Consider the following 18,952-nt stretch of genomic DNA (forward strand, 5'->3'; position numbering starts at 1 on the left):
TCCTAAATGGAACTTCCTGCTGAAAATGGTTAAAAATCCAGTAGAAACTATTTTTCTTAAGAACTGTTTTCTAAGAACACTGATGAAGTAAGAAAACAGTGACTAAATAAGACAAGAAACCCAGAGGGACAAGTGGATTACTGCATATTACTTTCGATCAGAAACATTTGGAGAACCAAGAAAATTTGGATTGGGGATTTATAGCCTATGCCTTGTTGAATAGTGTCCATCCCCTCCCCCACCCCACAATTCATAACTACTCAGAACCTCAGAATGTGACTTTGTTTAGAAATAGGGTCTTTGGAGATGAAATTAGTTAAGATAGGATCTCACAAGCTGGAATCAAGATTGCTGGGAGAAATATCAACAACCTCAGATATGTAGACGATACCATTTTAATGGCAGAAAGTGAAGAGGAACTAAAATAAACAGCCTTTTGATGAGGGTGAAAGAGGGGAGTGAAAAATCTGGCTTAAAACTCAACATTCAAAAAGTGAATATCACAGCATCTGATCCCATCACTATATGGCAAATAGATGAGGGAAAAGTGGAAACAGTGTCAGACCTTATTTTCTTGGGCTCCAGAATCACTGCTGACAGTGACTACAGCCATGAAATTAAAAGACACTTGCTCCTTGGAAGAAAAGCTAAGACAAACCTAAATAGCAGATTAAAAAGCAGAGACATCACTTTACCAACAAAGGTCTGTCTAGCCAAAGCTATGGTTTTCCCAGTGGTCATATATGGATGTGAGAGTTGGACCATAAAGGAGGCTGAGTGCTGAAGAACTGAGGCTTTCGAACCATGGTGTTGGGGAAGACTCCTGAGAGTCTCTTGGACAGCAAGGAGAACAAACCAGTCAATCCTAAAAGAAATCAACCCTGAATGTTCATTGGAAGGACTAATGCTGAGGCTGAAGCTCCAGTATTTGGCCACCTGATGTGAAGAGCTGACTCACTGGAAAAGACCCTGATGCTGGGAAAGACTGAGGGCAAGAGGAGAAGAGGGCGACAGGGGATGAGGTGGTTGGATGGCATCAGTGACTCAATGGACATGAGTTTTAGCAAACTCAGGGAGATAGTGAAGGATAGCAAAGCCTGATGTGCTGCAGACTTGACTCAGTGACTCAACAACAACAAGGCCATACTCGATTGGGCTTCCCAGATGGCTCAGTGGTAACGAATTTGCCTGACAATGCAGGAGATGCCAGAGACTTGGGTTCCATCCCTGGGCTGGGAAGATCCCTTGGAGGAGGAAATGGCTATCCACTCCAGTATTTCTGCGTAGATAATCCCTAGGAGGGCCTAGAGGAGCTCTCCCATGTTGAAGGTTAGGAACCGTGGTGGTAAGGAGATAGCCCTCGTCCAAGGTAAGGAGCAGTGGCTGTGCTTTGCTGGAGCAGCCGTGAAGAGATACCCCTTGCCCAAGGTAAGAGAAACCCAAGTAAGATGGTAGATGTTGCAAGAGGGCATCAGAGGGCAGACACACTAAAACCATACTCACAGAAAACTAGTCAATCTAATCACACTAGGACCACAGCCTTGTCTAACTCAATGAAACCAAGCCATGCCTGCGGGGCAACCCAAGACGGGTGGGTCATGGTGGAGAGGTCTGACAGAATGTGGTCCACTGGAGAAGGGAATGGCAAACCACTTCAGTATTCTTGCCTTGAGAACCCCATGAACAGTATGAAAAGGCAAAATGGTAGGATACCGAAAGAGGAACTCCCCAGGTTATTAGATGCCCAATATGCTACTGGAGATCAGTGGAGAAATAACTCCAGAAAGAATGAAGGGATGGAGCCAAAGCAAAAACAACACCCAGCTGTGGATGTGACTGGTGATAGAAGCAAGATCTGATGCTGCAAAGAGCAATATTGCATAGGAACCTGGAATGTCAGGTCCATAAATCAAGGCAAACTGGAAGTGGTCAAACAGGAGATGGCAACGGTGAACGTCGACATTCTAGGAATCAGAGAACTAAAATGGACTGGAATAGGTGAATTTAACTCAGATGACCATTATATCTACTACTGTGGGCAGGAATCCTTCAGAAGAAATGGAGTAGCCATCATGGTCAACAAAAGAGTCCAAATGCAGTACTTGGATGCAATCTCGAAAACGACAGAATGATCTCTGTTCTCTCCAAGGCAAACCATTCAATATCACAGTTATCCAGTCTATGCCCCAACCAGTAATGCTGAAGAAACTGTAGTTGAATGGTTTTATGAAGACCTACAAGACCTTTTAGAACTAACACCCCAAAAAGATGTCCTTTTCATTACAGGGGACTGGAATGCAAAAGTAGGAAGTCAAGAAACACCTGGAATAACAGGCAAATTTGGCCTTGGAATGCGGAATGAAGCAGGGAAAAGACTAATAGAATTTTGCCAAGAAAATGCACTGGTCCTAGCCAACACCCTCTTCCAACAACACAAGAGAAGACTCTACACATGGACATCACCAGATGGTCAACACCGAAATCAGATTGATTATATTCTTTGCAGCCAAAGATGGAGAAGCTCTATACAGTCAACAAAAAGAAGACCAGGAGCTGACTGTGGCTCAGATCATGAACTCCTTATTACCAAATTCAGACTCAAATTGAAGAAAGTAGGGAAAACCGCTAGACCATTCAGGTATGACTCAAATCAAATCCCTGATGATTATACAGTGGAAGAAATAGATTTAAGGGCCTAGATCTGATAGATAGAGTGCCTGATGAACTATGGAGTGAGGTTCGTGACATTGTACAGGAGACAGGGATCAAGACCATCCCCATGGGAAAGAAATGCAAAAAAGCAAAATGGCTGTCTGGGGAGGCCTTACAAATAGCTGTGAAAAGAAGAGAAGTGAAAAGCAAAGGAGAAAAGGAAAGATATAAGAATCTGAATGCAGAGTTCTAAAGAATAGCAAGAAGAGATAAGAAAGCCTTCCTCAGCAATCAATGCAAAGAAACAGAGGAAAACAACAGAATGGGAAAGACTAGAGATCTCTACAAGAAAATTAGAGATACCAAGGGAACATTTCATGCAAAGATGGGCTCGATAAAGGACAGAAATGGTCTGGACATAACAGAAGCAGAAGATATTAAGAAGAGGAGGCAAGAATACACAGAACTGTACAAAAAAGATCTTCACAACCCGGATAATCATGATGGTGTGATCACTCATCTAGAGCCAGACGTCCTGGAATGTGAGGTCAAGTGGGCCTTAGAAAGCATCCCTATGAACAAAGCTAGTGGAGGTGATGGAATTCCAGTTGAGCTCTTTCAAATCCTGAAAGATGATGCTGTGAAAGTGCTGCACTCAATATGCCAGCAAATTTGTAAAACTCAGCAGTGGCCACAGGACTGGAAAAGGTCAGTTTTCATTCCAATTCCAAAGAAAGGCAATGCAAAAGAATGCTCAAACTACCGCACAATTGTACTCATCTTACACGCTAGCAAAGTAATGCTCAAAATTATCCAAGCCAGGCTTCAGCAATACGTGAACCGTGAACTCCCTGATGTTCAAGCTGGTTTTAGAAAAGGCAGAGGAGCCAGAGATCAAATTGCCAACATCTGCTGGATCATCAAAAAAGCAAGAGAGTTCCAGAAAAACATCTATTTCTGCTTTATTGACTATGCCAAAGCCTTTGACTGTGTGGATCACAATAAACTGTGGAAAATTCTGAAAGAGATGGGAATACCAGACCACCTGACCTGCCTCTTGAGAAATCTGTATGCAGGTCAGGAAGCAACAGTTAGAACTGGACATGGAACAACAGACTGGTTCCAAATAGGAAAAGGAGTACGTCAAGGCTGTAGATTGTCACCCTGCTTATTTAACTTCTATGCAGAGTACATCATGAGAAACGCTGGACTGGAAGAAACACAAGCTGGAATCAAGATTGCCAGGAGAAATATTAATAACCTCAGATATGCAGATGACACCACCCTTATGGCAGAAAGTGAAGAAGAGCTAAAAAGCCTCTTGATGAAAATGAAAGAGGAGAGCGAAAAAGTTGGCTTAAAGCTCAACATTCAGAAAACGAAGATCATGGCATCCGGTCCCATCACTTCATGGGAAATAGATGGGGAAACAGTAGAAACAGTGTCAGACTTTATTTTTTTGGGCTCCAAAATCACTGCAGATGGTGACTGCAGCCATGAAATTAAAACACGCTGACTCCTTGGAAGAAAAGTTACGACCAACCTAGATAGTATATTCAAAAGGAGAGACATTACTTTGCCGACTCAGGTCCGTCTAGTCAAGGCTATGGTTTTTCTTGTGGTCATGTATGGATGTGAGAGTTGGACTGTGAAGAAAGCTGAGTGCTGAAGAATTGATGCTTTTGAACTGTGGTGTTGGAGAAGACTCTTGAGAGTCCCTTGGACTGCAAGGAGATCCAACCAGTCCGTTCTGAAGGAGATCAACCCTGGGATTTCTTTGGAAGGAATGATGCTAAAGCTGAAGCTCCAGTACTTTGGCCACCTCATGCGAAGAGTTGACTCATTGGAAAAGACTCTGATGCTGGGAGGGATTGGGGGCAGGAGGAGAAGGGGACAACAGAGGATGAGATGGCTGGATGGCATCACGGACTCGATGGACGTGAGTCTGAGTGAACTCTGGGAGATGGTGATGAACAGGGAGGCCTGGCGTGCTGTGATTCATGGGGTCGCGAAGAGTCAGACACGACTGAGCGACTGAACTGAACTGAACTGAACTGAATTGCATGGACAGAGGAGTCTGGTGGGCTACAGCTCTTGGGGTTGCAAAGAGTCAGACACCACTGAGTGACTAACACTTTCACTTCTTAATCCAATTACTGGTGTCCTTAAAAGAAGGGAAATTTGGACCCACACTCAGAGACAGGAGAGAAGGTCACGTGACAGTGCAGGCAGACACTGAGGTGATGCCTCCGCAAGCCAAGGAGTCCCAGCAGCCACCGGAAGCCAGGAAGGGGCAGGGAAAGCCCTTCCCCAGCACCTTCCGCATGGCTTGGTGGCTGTTAAGGGGCCAGTCTGCCTGGTTTCGAGCTCCTACCACCACAATTGTGAGAGAATATGTTTCTGTTGCTTTAAGCCACCAAGTTTGTGGCATTTTTTATGGCAGCCCTGATGGCTCAGCAGTAAAGAATCTGCCTGCCAGTAGAGATGTGGGTTGGATTCCTGGGTCAGGAATATCCCCTGAAGAAGGAAATGGAAACCCATTCCAGTATTCTTGCCTGGGAAATCCCAGGGATAGAGGAGCCTGGCGAGCTACAGTTCATGGAGTTGGCAAAGAGTTGGACATAACTTAGTGACTAAACAACAATAATAGGAAATTAGTATGTAACCTGTGGGATATAGAGAGCAGAGATAAAGCACAGAGCCTGCTCAAGAGGAGACTCCTACTATAAGGCCAACCCTCTACCAAGCTTAGACATCAAAGGAAAATTGACAGTTTCAGGGACTTTCCTGGTGGTCCAGTGGCTAAGATTCCATGCTCTCAAAGCAGGGGCCCCTGGTTTGCTCCCTGGTCAGGGAACGAGATCCCCCCATGTTACAGCTAACAGCCCACATGCTGCAATGAAGACCAGAAATACCGTGAGCCTCAGCTGGTAAGATTTATTATTATTCAAATAAATACTTTTTTTTTTTAAAGAAAATTGACATCTTCAAATTTGGGGTAAAATGTGTGTGTTTAAGAAACAGAGACAGACGGAAAAAAGAGGTGCTGAAAATTTAGAACAAGAAGCTGGCCCTCACCTGGGTTGCCGTTCAAAGTCTTATGGTCAAGGTCGTCTAAGAAACCTCAGTGGTCATTAAATGCCAACCTTAAGTCAGGCTGGTAATTCTATAGGTGCCTGGTAGAAGCAAACACAAGTTCTTTTTGCACATAGGCTATTTCTAGGCCTCAGAGTTTTCCATAAATACAATGCCAAGGCTAGCAAATACCTCTAAGTTTAAAAAAAGGCAATTAAACAGAAGGATAATGAGAAATCATGTCAGCTAGCCAGCAGTAATTTCAGTAGTTTCAGATAATGAAGTTCTCAAACATTTATAAAATGCCTGTGTTAAGTATAATTAAGGTAATAAAAGGCCAGTTTGGAAATATGTGCAGAAACTAAAAAATTATAATGAATAATCAAACAATTTGAAAAGAACTTCCAAATGGAAGTTCTAAAACAAAAGTTTTAATTTAGTAAAAATTGTACTTGAATTTTAATTTTAACTAAATTTAAAATTCAGCATCCTTCACATACTAGCACAGACACTGGCGGCACATCTGGAGGCTGTATTTCTGGATCAGACTGTGCCATCTGAGCAGATATGGCAAGAGTGAGAATCCTAGCTGAATTTTCTTAGATGGCCAGTGGAGCTGCGGGTTACCCATCTTGCTTTCTTGGCTGAAACTAGACATTTAGATTTCAGAGACTTCAGTTCAGTCGCTCAGTCGTGTCTGACTCCACTCTGATTCACTGTTGCAATTTCCTCATTGGTAGAAATCTATTAGCTGAAAGGCATAACTGTGACAGTGCTCTCTTAAACCAAAAGGACGCTTTTACTGTCCTTTCCTTTAAGGCATAACAGTATTGAAAACCCCATTGCATTGGACCCTTTATAGGTACAGAGATGAGAATATGTCACTTATTTTTAACACTAGATTATGCCTGTTTGCTGATGGAAATGATCCTGAAGAGAAGTTGGCTATTCATAAAGGGGGTTAATTTCTAGCAAGGAACTTGGGTTGGCAGTAAGAAAAGTAGGAGCATCAAGGGACTGGAGATCTGTGATGGTGTTATAATATGCCACCGCCCCCGCCCCCCCGCCCCGACTCCAGTTCTTGACATTCCTACCATTGAGAAGCCAGGTCTATGACTGCTCTCTTGAATCTGGATGGGACTGTGACTGCTTTGACCAGTGTGGAGCCATATGACTTCCAAAGCTAATTCAGAAGAGGTCATGCAAGCTGTCTCCAGCCCTCCAAGGGCAGTCACTCTGGGAGAAGCTTGCCATTATATCAGAAGCCCAACTACCCTGAGACTTCCATGAAGAGAGGCCAGGTGTGGGTGCTGGTTGATAGCCTCAGCTGAGCCCCCAGTCAACAGTATCAACTGTAATCTTGAGAGTGAACCATCTTTGGAATCCAGCTCCATTTACCTCCAGCTGTAACCAAACTGCTTGAGAAACCCCAGGCAAGAGCTTCCCACTGGAGTCCTTCCTGAGTTTACAACCCCAGACTGTAAGCAGAATAAAGTGGTTGTTTCAGTCCTCTAAATTGGATGGTAACTTGCTACACAGCATTAGCACCTGAAGTAAGTTTCTCCGCCACTTTGGCCATGTTGTGAGATCTCCGTTCCCTGATCAGGGATGGAGCCCTGGCCCCGATAGTAAGAGCATGGAGCCCTGCCCCTGGACCACCAGGGGATTGCCTGGAGCAGGGTTATGGGGTCAAAGAATTGTGTCATGGCGATACCATAAGAAAGTGAGAAAGATAGGCAATGGTCAGAGAATTAGGGGCTCAAAATCAAGATTCAAGAGGTGAAATGGCTGGTTATGACAGTACTCCCAACAAAGTACAGCTCTTAAGCTTTTCATTTTTCAGTTTTGCCACCGGCGTTTTTATTTTGTGTTTGTGATACCTATGCTATGTGAATAGAGCAAAAGGCAGAAGGTTTGACTTTATTTAGTTTCTAATCTATGAGAAAATTGTCAGAAAGTATCCCCTGGCTTTTTAGGGTTCATCTGTGATTAGGATTGCTGAGGCTGTGTTGCTGTTTCAGCTTTCCCACATAAGTCCAGTCAATTTTGTGTTTTGTACTAGATTTCCCATTAGTAGACCCTACACCATTAGACTTGATCAGAAGTCGAGGGTGTTAGATGGGTCATTTTTGTGGATGTCCAAGTTCGTCAGTTCAATGACAAGACTCAAGATCAAAAGGGAATCTGGGAACTTTAGGTCAAAGTTCTTTGAGAATTCTGAGAAGAGTCTGGAGTTTCCTGGGGAAAGCAGAGTAGTTAATGCATCCAGAGTCCTTGAACATCAGAAATGGGGCATGTTCTTAGTGCTCCTAAAGTTGAAAAGACAGCGTGATGACAAGGATTTAGTGCCCCAGATGTGGTAGAGTCCACGAGCCTCACTCATTCATTCACGTATTTGCTGAGCACTTACTGTGTGCCAGGCACTGTGCTTGAAGCTGAGAGGTTCAAAGAGAGGTAAAATAGTGTCTCTGCTCTCCTGTGGCTCTCAGCCATTGGGGAGGGAAAACGTATAAATGCCTTTCTTAGAAAAACACTGTAATTGAGATAAATTATAAATTGGGGTTGGGCCACAAATGAGGGCACCATCTGTCTCTTCTCTCTGGGCTGGAATGATTGCCGCCCAAAGGACAATGTCACCTTTCCCACCTTGCATGAGCTCCTTTGCCCTGCGGTTTGCAGGCATCCGTCACTCAAGTGGCTAGTCCTTTCCTCAGAAATAATTTTCCACAGAAAAAATTTAGACAAAGAATGTCAGGACACATAATTTCCATCAAGGCAAAAAAAATAACGATTTCATTGCAACCTTGTTGAAACTCCAGCCTCTTCCTATAGCCCAATCTTCTCCATAAAGTCTCCCTAACCTGGTCCTCCAACCTGTCTTTAATAACCATACTCACGACTCTGACCTGTCCTTCCCCCATTGCAGCACCAGCTGATCCTCACCCCTTGAGCTGAGTGTCAACCGTTTCTCCACACACAGCTCCACAAAAGCCAGAACATGCTGGTTACCTAGTTGGTGCTCAAGAAAGTTTTACTAATTGAATGAAGAGAGCCTCAGGGTTATAACTTCACCTGATGTCCATCAATACCTGTATCCAGCCCGCGCAATCTGTACTGTGTGCTGAAATTCCGTGTGGGCCCCAGTCAACATCCTCTGTGTGGTAAACTGTCCAGACGGGATCAGCGCCCCTTGGGCAGATGCCTCTGTCCAGCACCGCTCAGCACCCTCTGGGGGAACAGCTCCTCCAGCTCTGATCAGCACTCGGCGGGGAAACAGCTCCTGCAGCCCCAGTCCGCACGTTTTAGGGAGACATCTCTGTGGGCCAATCAGCACCCCTTGTGGGACAGCTCCGACCAGCCCTGGTCAGCACCCAGACGTGGACAGCTCCTCCAGCCCCGTTCGCGCACAGCCCACACTGTCAGTCTGAACCACTCGGATCCGGGCTTGGGAACCCCAGGCTTCTGCTCTGATTCCCTGGAAGTCAGCGCAGCTCCCGGGGCCGCACCCACCCCTCCATGAGGCCCCGTCCCCCCCACCACCACACCAGCTAACCAGGGGTCTGCAAATCGACTTTCCCATCGCCAGTTCCTCGCTGAAGCTCTCACCACGCGAACTGATGCCCCATCCCCACCAATCTGCTTCCCACCTGCCCCCACCCCAAAGAACCAAGCCACACACGCGCCTCTCCAACCCGAGCCTCAGTCAAACCATCTCGCCTCCTCCAACCAGCTTCCCCGCCGTCCCCTCAGCCCTCCCCCGGCCCGCCCTCCTCCCCTCCCCCGGCCCTCCCTGCTCCCGGTCCCCCCGCCCCCGGCTCGCGCTGCCGCGGTGTCCTGGCGTCGAGGTGTGCTGGCGGCGGGGTGTCGCAGGGCGTGTCACGAGGTGACCGGGGGCGGGCTGAGGACGGGCGGGCGGGAGCGACGGAGGGCGCGCGGGGCTGGCGCTCCGGGCACCCCTCCCCCGCCGCGGTCGGCAGGCCTTTCCCCGGAGAAGATGGCGGATCGGGCGGAGATGTTTTCTCTTTCCACCTTTCACTCGCTGTCGCCGCCAGGCTGCAGGTACGCACTCGGGCGCCCGGGCCCTTCCCTGCCCACCGCTCCCCCTCTGACCCCGCCCCAGGCTCCGCCGGCCCGACCCTGCCACCCCACCCCCAACGCCTTTGGGGGCGCGAGCCCCAGACCCTTTCTGGTCCCGAGGCCCACTTGCTCCCCATCCCCCACTCCTGGTTCCAGGCCTCTCCACTTTGTCCTCCCCTTACCACCCTCCTCCAGCCCCAATGACCATCCCCCACCCCAGATTCCTGCCGGGACCCGGTGCTGCATCCAACCTGAGCATCTCCTCCAAAGGCGGAGGTCATGGGCCGAGCCTGAGGGGCAGCCTGCCTGCGGGGTGCTGAGCACGCACACTGCCTGGCAGTGTCCTTTTTGGCCTTGCTGGGCCTCTGTGGTGGAGGCCTGGCCTGGTCTGCAGGGCTCAGGGAAGAGAGTTGCAATCAAGCCTGGAGCCTGGGGGAAGGGACTAGGGTGGGGAAAGGGCTGAACCTTGGGATGTAGGCCGGTCTTGGGCAGGAATAGCGGATAGAGGGGCTGAATTCCGCTCCGGAGCAGGCTCGACCCCTCCCCCTCCCCCAGCTGCTGCAGCTTCAGTCCCCCTCCCCCTTCTCAGCTCAGCCTGACTCCCCCGAGGCTGAGGCTGTGACCCAGAGGGGCCTGGAGCTGAGCGCAGTGGGAAGAGAGGCTGATGGCTCTGATGAGAGGACTGGGAGGAGGGCTGGGGGCAAGTGCTTCCTCTGGGCAGGCGGTGGCTCCAGTTGTGGGGGAAATGCCCTGGAGAGCAGGGCTTAAGCTTCAGGATAATGGCGGGATGCCAGTGTGGGAGTTGGGGGCTCTGGAGATCGTGGGGTCGAGGAGCTGGGGTGGGGGGCTCCCTTGGCCCCTCCTTAGGACCAGCTCTCAGGCAGGGAGTCCAGGACTGACGGCTCTCTCAGGAGCCCTGTCCTTGCTCTCCTCTCCAGGCCTCCACAGGACATAAGCCTGGAGGAATTTGACGATGAAGATCTGTCTGAGATCACTGATGACTGCGGTCTGGGCCTCAGCTATGACTCGGACCACTGTGAGAAGGTGGGGAGAGGGCTGGGGCAGAGAACTCTCTCACAGGAGAGCCTCGCTTAGCTTTTGCTCAGCGGTCTCTGGGGCGGGTCTAAGCTCAGCCTTGAGAGGATCCTCTCGGTGCCCCCTCTCCCTTGGCCTCTTGACTTGTGGGCCCCTCGATACCTGACACCTCTCTTCCTAAGAGCGGCCCACTGAGGACCTTCCCCAGCGTCCCTGCCTGGCTTCCTCCATGGGCTGGACTTGGGGAGGGAAGAAGTGCCTCTGCTTTGGGGCCTCTGGCCTCAGATCTACCCCCTTCCAGCTGCCATCTCATCTCCTTCTCAGTCCTGTCCCCACCGCTCTAGCCTCTCTTAGCCTCCTGTCTCCTCCCCTGAAGTTCCCCTTCCCCCATCTCCTCCTCCTCCCTGGCTCTTCACGTTTTTGTCTTCATTCAAGAACATTTCTGAGCAACTCCCGTGTGGCAAGTGCTAGAGGCTTGCAGGTGCCTGGGAAGACAGCAGGACAGGTGTGGCTCTTGCCCTTGGGAGCTTATAACCTAGTAGGGGAGGAAGACAGGTGAGAGACAATGGGTGCCTGAGCCTCAGCATCTGGGTTCCGATGAGGGGACACATGGCCCACCCGAGACTGAGGCCATTAGGGAGATTTTCTAGTGGAAACGCAGGGCCATGCCCTTAGGGAAGCCTAGCAGGAGCTGGCAGATGAGGGCGGTGTACTGGAGGGGATGGAGCAGAGGAATTGCTGGCGGGGGATTAGTGGATCGCAGGCCCTGAGGTTGGTGCAAGTCTGGTGAAACCTGGTGCTGGGCCTCTTTGCTTCACGCATTCATTTGATCTTTACTGAGCTTTTATGTGGGCCAGGGCCTGTTCTCGGTGGGGGTCGGGGTACCCCAGTGTACAATATGGACATGGCCCTGTCCTGGTGGGGCTTGCAGCTTGCTGGGGAGACCGATGCAAACTCTACGGTTAATTATGAGTTGTGTTAAAATGCTGTGAAGGAAAAAGTACTGGTGTTAAATGTGATGGGATTTGAGGGTGGGATGAGGTTGGCAGGTGGGTTGGGGCCTCTTTGAGAATCTGTCACTGAGACTTAGGAGTTTGGGCTCTTATTTACCAAGATCCTTATGTATCTTAAGCTGATTTTTAAAAAAGCAAAAATCAAAAACTGCTCTTGTTGATGGAGAGCAGAGTGGTCTGGAGGGAGGTTTCCTCCCTTGACTTGTGGCTTCCTGCTTTCACCTTTCCTGGCACCTGGGACCCCAGGTCGCTGTCCTGCTGCGGCCCAGCTCTGCCCTGTCCTTCTTCCTGCAGGACAGCCTTGCCCTGGGGCGTTCGGAGCAGCCGCACCCCATCTGCTCCTTCCAGGATGACTTCCAGGAGTTCGAGATGATTGATGACAATGAGGAGGAGGAGGAAGAAGAGGAGGAGGAGGACGAGGAGGAGGAGGACGAGGAGGAAGGAGAGGGGGAGGCCAAGGAGGGAGGAGGCCCTGGCTTAGAGACCTCTGCCCCGGAGCCCCTGATCCCCTCCCCTTCCCTAGAGGAGCCTCACAGGCATCGACCTACCACCCTCCACCTGACAACGCTCGGAGCCCAGGTGAGCTCCCAGGCCCAGAGCTCCCCCTGGTTCCCGGCGTGGGGGGCTCTGGTGCCCACGGCCACCTGCCCCCTCCTGCCCGCGAGGACCGGGGAGGAGGGGGGCGCTCAGCGCCGCTCTCCCCTGCCCCTCCCCCACCGCAGGACTCGCTGAACAACAATGGAGGGTTTGCTCCAGGGCCTCCGGCCTCCAGGCAGGAAACGGCGCTATGCCCAGCGGCGCAGGAGCCTCTCCGAGGTGAGCAGGGCAGCAGGGCAGCGGTGGGTGTTGGGGAGCGGCACAGGAGGCGGGGGAGGGCGGGGGGGGGCTGACCTGAGCCTCTGCCCCGCAGAGCCTCCCGCCCCCCTCCCGCCCACCGACACGGACCCCTGCGGGGCGCAGCCACCTGTGCGCCCAGGCTGCGACTCCGAAGGAAACCAACCCGCAGGGCCCCTGGCACCTGGTGGGGCCTCCCCCTCCTCGGATCCGGGTATCGAGGCCGACCTGGGCAGCGGCTCCAGCGGAGGCCGCGGGGGCCGGCGCAGCAGCCAGGACCTGTCGTCCCCGGGCTCCGACTACGAGGACGCCGGGGGCGCGCGCCTAGGGCGCATGATCTCGTCTATCTCGGAGACCGAGCTGGAGCGGAGCAGTGACGACGGCAGCAGCAGCAGCGGCCGCTCCTCGCACCTCACCAACTCCATCGAGGAGGCCTCGTCGCCGGCCTCGGAGCCTGAGCCGGAGCCCGAGCCGCCCTGCGAGCCCCCACGCCGCCCCGCCTTCCTGCCCGTGGGCCCCGAGGACACCAACAGCGAGTATGAGTCCGGGTCCGAGTCGGAGCCGGACCTCAGCGAGGACGCCGACTCACCCTGGCTGCTCAGCAACCTCGTGAGCCGTATGATCTCCGAGGGCTCCTCGCCCATCCGCTGCCCCGGCCAGTGCCTGTCCCCCTCGCCGCGCCCTGCGGGGGAGCCTGCCTCCCCCGCTGGCGAGGCCCCGGCGGCAGCGGCAGCGCCTGGCGTGGAGCTGGTGGACATGGAGACGCTGTGCGGGCCGCCGGCGCCCGCGCCCCCCGCCCCGCGGCCCGGCCCTGCGCAGCCGGGGCCCTGCCTCTTCCTCAGCAACCCCACGCGCGACACCATCACCCCGCTGTGGGCCGCCCCAGGTCGCCCCGCCCGCCCAGGTCGTGCCTGCTCCGCCGCCTGCTCGGAGGAGGACGACGACGAGGACGAAGAGGAGGAGGATGAAGCTGAGGCTAAGGCGGCGGGCCCCGCGGCGCTGGACGCCTCGCTGGTGTACGACGCGGTCAAGTACACGCTGGTGGTGGACGAGCACACGCAGCTGGAGCTGGTGAGCCTGCGGCGCTGCGCCGGCCTGGGTGAGGACAGCGAGGACAGCGGTGGCGAGGCCAGCGAGGAGGAGGCAGGAGCCGTGCTGCTGGGTGGGGAGCAGGGCCCTGGGGACGCCTCCCCGGACAGCCCGGACCTCACCTTCTCCAAGAAGTTCCTCAACGTCTTTGTCAACAGCACCTCTCGATCTTCCAGTGAGTGGGAAGGGGGAAGGGGGTGGTTCCAGGGGAGCAGGCTGGCTCCTCGCCCGGGGCACACAGATCAATCCCCAAGGGCCAGGACAGCCTGAGGGTCTGCGGGTGGTCAGCGCTGGGCACTGCCCTCTTACCCAGTGCCTGGGAGGGGGCTTTCCTGGGCTACCCCCGCGTGGGGAGTGGCGAGGGGAGGCTGCTCTGTCTCCAGCCCCAGACGGGGCCAACCCACCCCAGGGGGCCACGGGAAGGGGACCCTGGCTGGCCTTCTAGCGCCTCCCTGAGCCTTCCTCTCTGTTTCTCTCTCAGGCACCGAGTCTTTCGGCCTTTTTTCGTGCCTGGTCAATGGGGAGGAGAGAGAGCAAACACACAGGGCTGTCTTCAGGTACAGCCACCCCCCTTGCTGGCGCTGACCCTCCACGCGAGTCTCAGACCCTCTGGGACCCTGGTGGGCACAGCCCAGCCCTCCTGCCCCTGCCCTAGTGATCTCCCACCTCTGACTCGCTCTCAGGTTCATTCCCCGCCATCCCGATGAGCTGGAGCTGGATGTGGATGACCCGGTGCTGGTGGAGGCTGAGGAGGACGACTTCTGGTTCCGTGGCTTCAACATGCGTACGGGCGAGCGTGGGGTCTTCCCTGCCTTCTACGCCCATGCGGTGCCGGGGCCTGCCAAGGACCTGCTGGGTGAGGCCCCTTCCCTAAGGGTCATTGTGTCACCCAGACCCTCTCTTCCTGGCCTAACCCAGGCCCCTTGTGACCCCTTAGGGAGCAAGCGGGGTCCCTGCTGGGTGGAGCGCTTTGACGTCCAGTTCCTGGGCTCCGTGGAGGTGCCTTGCCACCAGGGCAATGGCATCCTGTGTGCAGCCATGCAGAAGGTCAGTCTGGGCTTGGGGGTGGGGCGAGCGCTGCAGGCTGGCTCAGCCCTTGGAGGCCTCGAGCCTGGGACCCCCAGTGCTGATGGAGGGACTGGCAGACAGGCCGAGGGCAGTGCCGTGGCTGTTCCCCGGCACCATCCCACTGACCTCCCCCTGCAGCCCGTCCTGTTCGTGGCTGGAAGTCAAGACCAGCACTCGCAGACCCTCCTCCGGGGCCTCACTGATAGCCCCTCAGTCGTGTCCGACTCTTTGCAGCCCCAGGGACTGTAGCCCGTCTGACTCCTCTGCCCATGGGATTCTCCAGGCAAGAACACGGGAGTGGTTGCCATTTCCTCCTCCAGGGGATCTGCCTGATCCAGGGATCGAACCCAGGTCTTCTGCATCGCAGGCGGATTCTTTACCACCTGAGCCACCGAGAATGCAATTTGCTCGCTCAGTATTCGCTCAGTGGCCGCTCAGGAGGGCCTGCCTGCCTGCCGGTCCTGAGACGGAGCCGGAGCAGCAGGGGGGCGGGGCAGCCCTGCCCCTACCCTCTCACGGGACGGGTGCTGAGGAGCCCGGGGCTGCAGTCCTGCAAAGGGCCGGGGAGAAGACGGGGCAGGCCACCCCGAGACCGCGGAGCGGCCGAGACCACGCTCACATCTTCCTGAATCAGGGCCACGGCTTTTCAGACCTAATCGAGAATGTTCCCCCAGGGGGGAAGCTGATGCTTGTAGGCCCCTGAGACCTTCTTCTCCTTGACTCTGCAGATTGCCACGGCCCGAAAACTGACCGTCCACCTGCGTCCTCCTGCCTCTTGTGACCTTGAGATCTCTCTCCGGGGTGTCAAGCTGAGTCTCAGCGGAGGCCCTGAGGTGGGGTGTGGGCCCTGAACCACCGAGGCGGCTGCAAAGGGCAGAGCAGGCGGATCAGACGCGGCGTGTCTGGCGGGCTGGGCCACCTCTGCTCACTCTTCTGCCGTCTCTTCCAGTTCCAACACTGCAGCCACTTCTTCCAGATGAAGAACATCTCATTCTGCGGCTGCCACCCCCGCAACAGCTGGTAAGAGGCTTCCCCTTCCCGTAGTCCCCTCAGGCCCCGGGGGCCGCCCACATGCAGTCCCGCCGTCCAGCAGCCCCACCCACTTGGCTCCATGAGGTGAGCCCCACATGGCGCCTGCTCTGTTCCGGGCCCGGGAGACATGGATCAGACAGGCTCCCATGTGGTCTGGGTGGGAAGACAGACACACAGTCAAGTAAGTGCTTGAAGCATCTCTAGGGATCCGGTGGACATCTCTCTGGGGCTCCAGTGAGCACAGAGGTGGCTGAATTCTCCTGGGACTTGGGGGGACAGTCGGAGACCACTCTATAAACCTCGAAAGACAGATGGGTGACAGGGTGGGTCTTCTTGGCATGGAGCCAGCTGAGCCAGGGCCATGGGTGAGAGGCACTAGGGGGTCTTTAGGGGAGCCAGATGAGGCAGGAGGGACACAGAGAACCTGTGCCCTTCTGACCCTGCCAAGGAGCTTGTAGTTAACCCCATCGGCAGTGGGGTGGTGGGTGACGCCGTCAGGCTGACCAGCTGGCTCTGCCTACTGTGCAAGCGGAAGGACCCAAGTGCTGCTGGCCAGAGCCAGGAGGTGCGGGGCCCTCCAGGTGGCGTGTTCCGGCGGGTTTTGGGAGGTGGGACAGGCAGGCCTGAGCTGACTGGATGTAGAGACCAGTCTGCAGGGAGAATCAGGTGACCTGGGTGTTGAGCGGTTGGTGGCCCACACAGCAAGAGAAGGGGCATGGCGCAAACGGGCCTGGCAGGCCGGCTGTGCAGTCTTCAGTTGCAGACGTGGTGGGGTTGTGGTGTCCGTTGTTACTGGGGTCTGGAGCATGGAAGAGAGACCTCGGGGCAGGTATGTTTTGGAGCAGGCGGATAACTTCGGCCATGAGGCAGACAAGATGGCCAGGCCGAGAGAGAGGAGGTGGGAGTGAGAGCAGCGGCGTACCCGGCGGGTGGAGGCCAGCCGTCCTGCCCAGCTGGACTCTGCGCGGTGCCGGTGAGGCGAGCCGTGCGGCACAGTGCTGTGTGCCCCAGAGGAGGCGATGGGGGCTGAGCCTCGAGGCACACAGAGCCCTGCAGGGGCCCGGAGGTGCTGCTGGTATTTGAGGCCGCAGGTCCTCAAGGGAGGCAGACCGTGAGAAGCACACTCTGTTCCCGGGATTGAGGTCGGGTGTGTGCCATTTGCACGCTTGTGGTGAGACTGGGGGCGCACTGTCTGCCGACTGGGCAATGGTTTCCACCCTTAGCAGGGCAGAGCCCCGTTTGGCCACTTCTCCATTGAGAGGAAGCTGATTTGACGGGCTGGAGATCTGGGTAGGGGGCCGGGGCTCAGACCAGGCCGCGGGGTGGACTGTGCCGTAAGGACCGGCGTGCACGGCAGCCATGTGGACGGTGGCCTTGAGAGAGAAGGACGGCAGAGGGAGACGGGGCGCCACAGGCTCGGGCCCCCAGGCCAGACCCTAACCGTGTGCAGCTCCGAGGTTCGGTGGCCAGGAAGGGACCGAGGAGCTGCTGTCCCGGCCCCGAGCTTCCTGATATTCGCTGCTCCAGAGCCCAGCCCAGGCCCCTCAGGGAGGAGGCACAGGGAGACGGAGCCTGGTAGCTCAGGTGAAGCAGGGGCGAGGTTGGCCTCTGCTGGGTGCCTGGGGTCTGGACAAGGTAGGAGTGAGTCGTGGCTGTGATCACAGGCAGTAGAGAGCGTGCCCAGGGCGCTGCAGGCTTGCTGTCTGTCCGCGGTGTGTGTTTGACCCTTTCTGGGCCTTGGTGCCGTCCCCTTGAGACCGGCCTCACCGCACTGTTGTGAGGTTTGTGCCGGTTATTAATGAAAAGAGCTTGCTTAGGCGGGTGCCTGGCCCTTGCTCTGAATCCAGTCATCTGAGCGTGGCGCTCGAGACAAGGCCCACACACGCATGCTGTGCTGGCGATGACGCTGTCCTGTGGGCTCCCGTCTGGAGGAGCCACAAAGCCCTGACCCCCCGGCGTGGACGGGATAGGCCACAGCTGGGTGAGGGTCCCGAGCCTCCTGCTGCTGGCCGCTGACAGGCCCTCCCTCTGGACAGTAGTTTTTGTTGATGTCTTGCTGAGAAGAAGGGCAGGTTCAGGAAAGCCACACAGAGAACAGAGCTGGGCCCCCGGAGCTGGGGTACAAGCTTCTCCTCCAGGAGGACTCTTGTGCACATCAGGGCCCACGTCAAGCCCACAGCAGAGCCTGAAAAGTACTGTGGGTGTGCAGGACCAGAGGTGGAGCTGGGCAGGCTCCAGGCCTCAGGGGAAGGATGGGGCGGGGTCACCTGGGACGCCCAGCAGACTGGGGAGAGACCGCCTCGCCCTGCGGCCTGGGGGCAGGCTCCGGGTGCTGGCTCGGGAGGAGGAAGATGCAGCTGGACACCCTTGTGGACACATTAACAAAGATCGCTAACTCCTCATGGTGCCCAGCACTGTGCTCCTGAACAGAAATCATGTGACCCGCACACTCCCCAGCCCTGCCCGCCCTGCACCCTGCGCTCTGACCCCGGGGGCCGGTGCTCCATGCCCTGACACCCCTGTGCGCTCGCTGCCCCACCCCCCACAGCTATTTTGGCTTCATCACCAAACACCCGCTGCTGAGCCGCTTTGCCTGCCACGTCTTTGTCTCCCAGGAGTCGATGAGGCCCGTGGCCCAGAGTGTGGGGTGAGTGGGTCTGGAGGGTGGGCCAGTGCACATGATGGTCGGGACCGGGACGGGGTGCTGGCCTGGTGCCCTGGGGCACGCAGCTGCGGGGAGGGTGGGGATAAGGTTTGGGGGGCGTGGGGGCGGGGTGGGGGGTCAGATGGCAGTGGAGGGTGTCGAGGGGCCTGGGCGGGTGGTTCTCAGTTTGGGAGCGGCATTCCATGGGGGGCGGGGGGGGGGGTGTAGGGAAGGCCACACTGGACCCGGACAATAAGGAGCCAGGTCCGGGTCAGGAGGCTGAGGGCTGAAGCTGGGGCGGTGTGGCGGGCCTGGGTGGGGCCGTGGGGCCCCGGGCCTGAGGATGCTCTCCCCCTGAAGCCGCGCCTTCCTGGAGTACTACCAGCAGCACCTGGAGTATGCCTGCCCCACAGAGGACATCTACCTGGAGTAG

General features: G+C 55.2%; 1 protein-coding gene across 1 annotated transcript; it reads left to right on the forward strand.

Annotated features, from left to right (window-relative positions):
• Positions 1–9,721: 9,721 nt before the first annotated feature.
• On the forward strand, positions 9,722–18,952 carry MAPK8IP2 (mitogen-activated protein kinase 8 interacting protein 2). Its single transcript, XM_068971691.1, has 12 exons — positions 9,722–9,786; positions 10,743–10,848; positions 12,147–12,431; positions 12,575–12,668; positions 12,763–13,950; positions 14,257–14,332; positions 14,459–14,631; positions 14,713–14,822; positions 15,572–15,676; positions 15,793–15,863; positions 18,424–18,522; positions 18,880–18,952. The coding sequence occupies exons 1-12, from the start codon at positions 9,722–9,724 to the stop codon at positions 18,950–18,952; spliced, it is 2,445 nt and encodes an 814-aa protein (XP_068827792.1).

Source organism: Capricornis sumatraensis, chromosome 4 (assembly GCF_032405125.1).
Source record: "Capricornis sumatraensis isolate serow.1 chromosome 4, serow.2, whole genome shotgun sequence".
In the NCBI taxonomy this organism is placed as follows: domain Eukaryota; kingdom Metazoa; phylum Chordata; class Mammalia; order Artiodactyla; family Bovidae; genus Capricornis; species Capricornis sumatraensis.